This window comes from Rhinichthys klamathensis, unplaced genomic scaffold (assembly GCF_029890125.1).
Source record: "Rhinichthys klamathensis goyatoka isolate OS25496 unplaced genomic scaffold, OSU_Roscu_1.1 h1tg000177l_1, whole genome shotgun sequence".
NCBI classification, from domain to species: domain Eukaryota; kingdom Metazoa; phylum Chordata; class Actinopteri; order Cypriniformes; family Leuciscidae; genus Rhinichthys; species Rhinichthys klamathensis.
Window position 1 is genome coordinate 1,697,212 of NW_026606706.1, and position 8,894 is coordinate 1,706,105.

The 8,894-nt window shown below is 40.5% G+C and overlaps 1 protein-coding gene across 2 annotated transcripts in view; it reads right to left on the minus strand.

Moving 5' to 3' along the window:
- rnf17 (ring finger protein 17) overlaps positions 1 to 5,568 on the minus strand; it is a 107,506-nt gene extending 101,938 nt beyond the window's left edge. For both annotated transcript variants that reach the window (XM_056260672.1, XM_056260671.1), the window contains exons 1-2: positions 5,464 to 5,568; positions 5,123 to 5,238 (exon numbers count right to left, since the gene is read on the minus strand). In XM_056260672.1, coding sequence (XP_056116647.1) covers positions 5,123 to 5,238; positions 5,464 to 5,518 — 171 coding nt within the window. In that variant the 5' untranslated portion in view covers positions 5,519 to 5,568. The remainder of the gene's footprint in view (positions 1 to 5,122; positions 5,239 to 5,463) is intronic.
- Positions 5,569 to 8,894: the final 3,326 nt, after the last annotated feature.

An 8,894-nucleotide genomic window follows, 5' to 3' on the forward strand; every position in this document is an offset into this window, starting at 1 on the left:
GATTAAATCTAACAATCGCTTATATCACGCAAAACCGTACAAATTATACTTTGTTCTCAAATTGTTAATGTTAACAACGTCAGCACTACTGTATTGTGTGACTACATGTAATGTCCTTCCGATATTATCCTTGTTTTCGCATGGGTCCGGTTGCAGTCTCTTTTTTTCTGTAGCCACTCCGAAGTCCGAACGAAGTCTTTTGCATTTTACAGCCGGTGAATCTCTAGTTGTCACTGGTGATTGTCGTTTGAACCTTTCTGGATCCGCCATCAAATTGATAAGTTTAATTATATCAAGTTCTGTGAGAAAAGGCGATAAATCTCCACCTCCAGCATCCTCACACACAATATAGCCTACTAGCCGAGACTCCTTTATGTGTACAGATGTGACGTAATGACGCAAAGACATGCTCGAATTTCCCGCGGAAATCCACCAGTACCACTGGAATTAAAAACATTATTACAAGCTTACCGCTTTGAATCGAGCTAAAGCAAGCAGATAGTTTTGAACACTGGCTGGTTATGTATTTTCTCAAATATGTATTTTGGACAATTTTTAAACCAAAGAAAGCTACGGACTGCAGCTTTAATAAAATATATGCAATAATAATATATTATAATTATTTAAAAAAATTATTTAGTTTACTAGGGCTGTGCAAAAATATCGATACAGCTAACTATCGCGATAATTTTTTTCACGATAGTGTATTGATATTTCAACCTCTAGTATCGATATAAAAAAAATATATCCGAGTGTGTCTAAAAGAGCGCACGCATACTAATGCTCGGACACACTCGGTCTCTCTCGCGCGCCGACACCGTTCTCTCGCGCGCGCAGACACCGTTCTCTCGCAGGCCGACACCGTTCTCTCTCGTGCGCAGACACCGGTCTCCGTGACACATCCAGTTGTCTCTCATATACGGCCAATCTAGATCGATGTACTCCCAGTTACGAGCTCTGACGTCACACCATACAAAACAACAATGGCAGCCCCTACGGATGCAGTGTTTCTGCAGGCGGTACACGGAGAGAATACACTTTAGGACAATATAACGTTAACTAGTTTTCAGTCCATTGAGTGCAAGGATAAATTAATACCAAATACATTTCCAAATAAAGTAAAATAAAAGGTATAACAGCTTATCTTGCCTTATGCGCCGTTTTTCCTCCTCCGTTTCCCTCAAATAAACAAGGAGTAAGCACCTTTGGTGACAGAAATTATTACAAATGCGCATAAGCCCCGTAAGGTCCGCCATGCTGGTTTGTTTACATCTAGCTACCACAATTCCTTGCGCTCAGGTAGTTTGGCGTGACTGGCCTGGAATGCTATAAAGTCGTGAGTCGTGGTTTGAAGTCGTGATTTACGTGCTCAAAAACCTGCCTGGAATGCAGCATAAGTATCCGCACCCGATGGTCAAATTACAATTATTCTGTATTGTCGTTACGCGTGATTAAATGGATGATCGTCACCTTCAACAGCGGACTCGCCATTAATTTTAAAACGTTAATGTACTACATACTCTAAATCCATTAAATTCAGGAACACTGATTTAACTTCTTCATCGAAAGACTGGCTGTTGTATGAAGTGAAGTAGGCTATTGTCGTGTAATATTTGGGGGAGCAGCATGCATTTTGACGAGAAAATTACATATCTGTAGGGCTGTCAACTTTAGTCGTTTAGTCGTCTAATCGGTCGATGCCGTCTTGGTCGACTGACATTCTCATTGGTCGACCAGTTGCATATTATTTTTATTAGGGCTGGGCAAGTTAACGCGTTAACGCATTTATTAATTAATGCCGACAATTTTTTTTATCGCACGTTAACGCATTTTTTTTATTTTTTTTATTTTGGAAGTGCGTTGCACACTGGCTCTGAATAGGACATAGGCCTACAGTCAAACCATGATCACAGGAGGGGTGGGAAGTTGGTCAGCCAGCAAATAACCCACCCAAACCAGCAGTGGAGGGGCTTTGGCAGGTTCTCTCAGGTGAACAGAAAGGGAGACAGCGCTCCGCAAGTGAATGACAGGCGCTCTATGGATAGTAACCATGGCAACGGCTTCTGTGCCCTACGCAGCTGTAATCTTTTTAACTTAAATCAAAATTATACATAACTTTACCTGATAGGCCTGCGTTTAGTTTAGCGGGGATGCTCTGCCATGTGAATTCCCTTCTGTTGATATCCTGATAACTATTTAAATATTGGAAACTCACAAACAGCGAGCCGAGGATCAGTCTCTCTTCCAATGATTTGTACTGCGCGTCGTGTACAAAAAGTTATAGACAATCAAAGTCCTTTTACACAATTCAACTTAGGCAACGGGCGGGCGCAGGCGCTTGCGTGAGGCGAGCGCGTGAGGCGAGCATGACCGCAACAGTTTCACAGAACGCACCCGCTTGTCGCTGCACCTTGTGCTCGACCAATTCACCTCACTCTAAAAGGCTGATTTATACTCCTGTGTCGGACTTACTTACGGTATACACTACGCGTTGGTTGGTTTTACTTCTGCGTCGTTGTCCGCGTTGACGCGCAATTACACATGCAGAGGGAGCATGTGAAACCCGTGGAGCGGTTCTAGCAATCACAGCGCTTGCGGTGCGCGTAGAATTGACGTGTTGTTACATTTTTGGAGAGGTGCACGTCAGGGTACGACGTAAGTTCGACGCAGAAGTATAAATTGGGCTTTACCTCTGTTTAATGCAATCTTAGTGTACGTGGGAAACCATGGCATGACCAAACCTAAGCTACTATCAGAGAAGTAACGTTGGTCGACTTATATCTCATGACCTCTGACTACATAGACTGTTTCTGCTGCTAAAAGACACCTGTTGATACCCGTTAAGAAAAAAAAACAAGAAAACTGGACTCGTTTTAACAAGCTAGATAAAAGGTAATGCCCTGGCAGTGGCAAATAGCTTTGTTTTAATATTTGATTTGATTACATTAATGTTTAAGTTGAGATTTACAATAAATATTTTATTGCTGTGTAAAGGGAATACTGCTGGTATAAAGCACCTTATTTGTTTAAAGTTTTTGCAAACCACATGTTATTCCACTTTTGTGTATATAGCAGTACATTTAAATCAAAAGTGAGTAATACACTACTTTAGAATTCATTATTAAAGTTTGCGCGTAACAATGTGATTAATCGCAAGAAAATCATGCGATTAATCGCGATTAAAAATTAATCGTTGCCCAGCACTAATTTTTATTTTTTTTACCAATAGAAAGAAATTTTCATTGATTTACTCCTTGATATTTATTCCTTTATAAGCAGTTATATATTACTGTATTCTAAATATACAGTAACATAGGCTGTAAATATACAGCCTATGTTTTATCCCCAACTTTAAATGCTGTAATTTAGGCTATTTTGTAACAGCGCCACAGTTTAGCGCACCACGTAGAACACTTGGGAACCGCACTGTTTTATTAACCTTTATATTAAAGTCCCTGTAAAGTCAAAATTAAGTATGTGTTCTGAGTTTGTCACACCACAGAAAAATGTGTTATTAGACACCCAGCCAAATTTGAATGATAAAAAAAGCCGGCAAGTACATAAAATAAGCTATCAAAATCTTGAAAAAATGAGCATTATTCTCTGCTCTCAAACGCTGGGGGCGTGTCCGCTGGCTGCGCTGAAGCCACGCCCACTCGCGGGAAAGCTGCCGACGGTGATATTAGCTGATACTGCTTTCGGGACGGGGAGATGAAGGCCGAGGCGAAGATAGTTGGTTCGGCCCCATTCACCAGTAACAGTGGATTATCAGTGAATCCCAGTTGTCTCCGACGAAAGTTTATAAACTATCCCGTGTAAAATGATCACTACAGAGGCGGGTGTTGGCGGTGATCCTCAGCTCTCCATCAAGGTTGGCTCTCCACAAAATTAATCCACCTCTTCTTGATGTGATCGTTTTTAGGAAATTTAAATAAAGACACCGATCTGTACGTGATCGCATCCAGGTAGTAGCCTACGCATTTACGTGTCGAAGGAATAGCTAGCTAGCAAACTGTTGGCTGTAGTAACTAATAGTACTGACAGTAACTCGCGATTGAGCGCCAAACTGATGCGAATGTGCTCTATTGTTAGGGGAGGGGCCGAGCCTCAGTGGCTTTAGTGCGTCATCAAGTAGGGGCGTGTCCACAAGCTCAGGTGCGTCATCGAGCCCCGTTTTAGCCCCGCCCAAAAAATCCATAAAATAGCAATGGTGAAAAACTGTTTAACGGTCTAACTCCACAATTCAGTACTTCACAGTTCACAGTCTTTGTAATATGTTTTAGCAATACATTTCTAACATTTATAATGAAAATTTTTTTAGAATTGCCTTTACAGGGACTTTAATATTTATATTCATCTTTGCAAATCGCTAGCTGCACGCTTCACAGTGAATGCGTCTTAAGGTTTACACTCAGGGTACATTGCAGCATGTTTTCTATGTACGACGTTCTCAATATAATTCATAATCCCACGTCTATAATGAACAACGCGTTAAGGTTATTGTGTTACAAACGGTGTACGCACAGAACAGAGAGGCGGGGTGAGCAAAGCTCATTATCATTTAAAGGCATATGCACTAAAACGGCGTGCTGAAAACAGAGCTATTTTTGACCAGGTAAAATAAGTGTTTTCTTACAATACTAATGAAAATTTTTAATTAAAGTATATTACAAACTTTTAATTTAGACCCTAAAGAATCATATTAGCTTGTACAAAAAATGCCATTATATGACCCCTTTAAAGCAAATTTGCAGCTCATCCAATCAAACTGACAGATAAGAATTATTTGCAGACAGTGCAACTGTATGACTTGAAATTATTTGTTTCAGTCTTTTTGAGTGGAACTTCCCCAAACCGGAAGTGCCTTCCATAGTAGGCTCGTTAGGAAAAAGGTGGATACACTGCTCTTTTACAAACGACAAAAGCATAGTCAGTGACGAGGGACTGTCAAGCCATGTAACGTTAGACAAGAACATTATAAAATGCAAGGGGGCCGTGTAACGCTAAAATGCATGTCTTCTGCAGGGATATAACTTTGGGCGAGGAAGAAACTGAAATTTAAGTCGTTATTCACTGACAATCTAGTTTTCCCCTGGCCTTTTTTCTCATCCATGTAAATTACCTGACATTCCGGACACGTGATGACTTTCTGAGGTGACTCGAGCGCGTGCAGACATGTGCTGCAAAAGATATGACTGCACAACAGCACGTGCGGGAGATTCCCCACAGCTTCATCTTCTGAAAAATAAAAAGCATAGTCCACCAGATTAATAAACCCACAATATTTACATTAGATTTCGTAAACCATGACAAATACATAAATGCTTATTATAACGCTTTTCTTGAATCTTCAGTCACGTTGTTTTCAAACATGCGCGTAGGATCAGATAGAATAAAAAAGTCAAGTAACGTAAAATACACTTTCGAATTATCATAACATTCAAGATTTTTTTTGTTTGTTACCGGGTAATGTGTAGGATGCGCCACAGATATTACAAGTAACCGCCGTCTCCGACATTTTCCACAGAACTAACGTTACTGTCAGAGAGAGTCTCTCCGCCGAATGATCCTCTCTGACTCTGACCTGTCTGATGACGAGCTCGCTCGCCAATCGTCCAATCAGAATTTCTCATCGCTGGGTGTGTCCAATCAGAGCTTTCGTTACTTTTGCATTGGTTGTTTCGATCAGGTTTCGATCAGAGCCGTTAGATATGACGGCTCTGGTTTCGATCAGAGCCATATAGAGATCTTATAATAATAATAATATTCTCTATGGCTCTGGTTTCGATGTGCCATAATCCAATAAGAAGATCCCTTTTTAATTTAATGCCAATATCTGAGATGTCAACTGTTCGATTAAAAAAAATTATTGCATCATTTAAGTTACTGTAAAATAAAAAAGGTTAAAGTTTAGTTAATATTTTTGCTATTAAATTGGGGCAATAAAGTCTCTGCACCTTTTGGGGTTAGCAATGGTGTGCGACCCGACAAGGAGGAATTTTGTCCCCTGTTCTTTTTAATCTTTACATGGATGACTTGAATGCCTGTAAAACTGGTTGTATGGTTGGGAATATCTTAGTGCAGTGTTTCTCAACCAGTGGGTCGCGACCCACTAGTGGGTCGTTGTTCGTTCTATAGGGGGTCGCGAGACTTTCTCTGTGTTAACCGGCACAGCCAATAAGTGGGCTTCACAAAGGGCTCATTGCAACAGGCTACGTTTACATGCAACCAAATCCAAATAACCCGTTAGTAAACGCATTGACGGTTCAATCGGACTAAAAAGCCTTCATGTAAACACCTTAATCGATCCGATTGAGCTCGATCCGAATAAATCTAAATTGTGGAAACACTCTTGTATTTTTGTAACGCATTGATGTTTTTTTTATATATATATTATACACTCACCGGCCACTTTATTAGGTACCCCATGCTAGTAACGGGTTGGACCCCCTTTTGCCTTCAGAACTGCCTCAATTCTTCGTGGCATAGATTCAACAAGGTGCTGGAAGCATTCCTCAGGGAGTTTGGTCCATATTGACATGATGGCATCACACAGTTGCCGCAGATTTGTCGGCTGCACATCCATGATGCGAATCTCCCGTTCCACCACATCCCAAAGATGCTCTATTGGGTTGAGATCTGGTGACTGTGGAGGCCATTTTAGTACAGTGAACTCATTGTCATGTTCAAGAAACCAATTTGAAATGATTAGAGCTTTGTGACATGGTGGAAGTAGCCATCAGAGGATGGGTACATGGTGGCCATAAAGGGATGGACATGGTCAGAAACAATGCTCAGGTAGGCCGTGGCATTTAAACGATGCCCAATTGGCACTAAGGGGCCTAAAGTGTGCCAGGAAAACATCCCCCACACCATTACACCACCACCACCAGCCTGCACAGTGGTAACAAGGCATGATGGTTCCATGTTCTCATTCTGTTTACGCCAAATTCTGACTCTAACATCTGAATGTCTCAACAGAAATCGAGACTCATCAGACCAGGCAACATTTTTCCAGTCTTCAACTGTTCAATTTTGGTGAGCTCTTGCAAATTGTAGCCTCTTTTTCCTATTTGTAGTGGAGATGAGTGGTACCCGGTGGAGTCTTCTGCTGTTGTAGCCCATCCGCCTCAAGGTTGTGCGTGTTGTGGCTTCACAAATGCTTTGCTGCATACCTCGGTTGTAACGAGTGGTTATTTCAGTCACTGTTGCCCTTCTATCAGCTCGAACCAGTCTGGCCATTCTCTTCTGACCTCTGGCATCAACAAGGCATTTCCGCCCACAGAACTGCCGCTCACTGGATGTTTTTTCTTTTTCGGACCATTCTCTGTAAACCCTAGAGATGGTTGTGCGTGAAAATCCCAGTAGATTAGCAGTTTCTGAAATACTCAGACCAGCCCTTCTGGCACCAACAATCATGCCACGTTCAAAGTCACTCAAATCACCTTTCTTCCCCATACTGATGCTCGGTTTGAACTGCAGGAGATTGTCTTGACCATGTCTACATGCCTAAATGCACTGAGTTGCCGCCATGTGATTGGCTGCTTAGAAATTAAGTGTTAACGAGCAGTTGGACAGGTGTACCTAATAAAGTGGCCGGTGAGTGTATATGGGTGTGTTTTAAAAATTGGACCCTGAGTCTGTAATAAAAGTTTGATTGATTGATTGATTGATTGATTGATTGATTGATATGTATAGTTATTAGTGTATGTTCTCTGTATGTGTATCTCTCTGTGAAATGAGGGTTTTTGATGATAACATTGTGTTGTATTCTCTATACCGTACATATACATTTCAAACTGATATAAATGGTATAGCGTTAAAATGCAATTGTCACAACTGTCACGTACAAGTGGGAACACCTTATATTCTGGACCTACCCTTTCAGACACGTGAAATTCTCTACACATTCTTTCTCCATCTCTTCTTTATCTTTGTACACGATTCCTGACAACTCCCTCTTTTCTTTGTTCTCTCTGTCTGATTACATATTTGCTTTAATAGATTGATTGACATATCTGACATGTTTATATATCTGCTGATTTCAGAAGAATTTTTTGAAGATAAATGTTAATGATTTTCACCAACAGGAAGGGAAATCTTCAAAACAATGATTATAGGTCGCTATCTCATATTGTTCTTTAATCTGACAGATGAAAACACTCTAATATAGCTGTTTCTGTCTATACAGTCAAAGCAGTAAATACAATTTTGTGACAGACGTGTGTAGCTTAAATATTCTCAGATTATGATTTTTTATTTTATTTACATCAATATAATTGTTTTCTCAGTTTTGATGTTGGCATAGTTACTGCATTTTTGACTTCATAGTTCAGAGGACTGTGTTTTACTTTAGAATCAGTATAACAGGTCAGCAGAGCAGAGGTGTATGAAGGCCTCATTTCTCATTTATGACATTTTTTTATTTTCTTTGCAAAAGTCTTAGACAAAGACTTACAAAATGCAGCAGTATAAACCGTAGCTGGACAAAATCAGACAAAAATCAGAATACATAATGGACAGTCTGATGGAGTACAGTGAGGACAGGACGATTACAGTTTGAGCAACCGTCAATCAAACTGGCGAGATCTGGTGAGAAAAGAGGCTTAGGTTTGTCTGACCATTTACTCATCCAAAAAAGGAGGGGGCAGGGTATGAGGATAAACTGGCTTAGGATTTACTATACAGAAATATTCAATAGATTCTTCTGAAAATATTTGTCAGAATATCTTATTTCCTAAAGACAAACAGCTATAATTGCAGAGAGTTGTTCCAAAAAGTATAAACATGCTCAACTCTGTCAAAACTACAGCCATATGTTGTATAGACAGACCTATATCTCATTATGTTCCAAGATCCCGCCTCCTAAATCCTCCCCCTGCTGCTCAGAGACA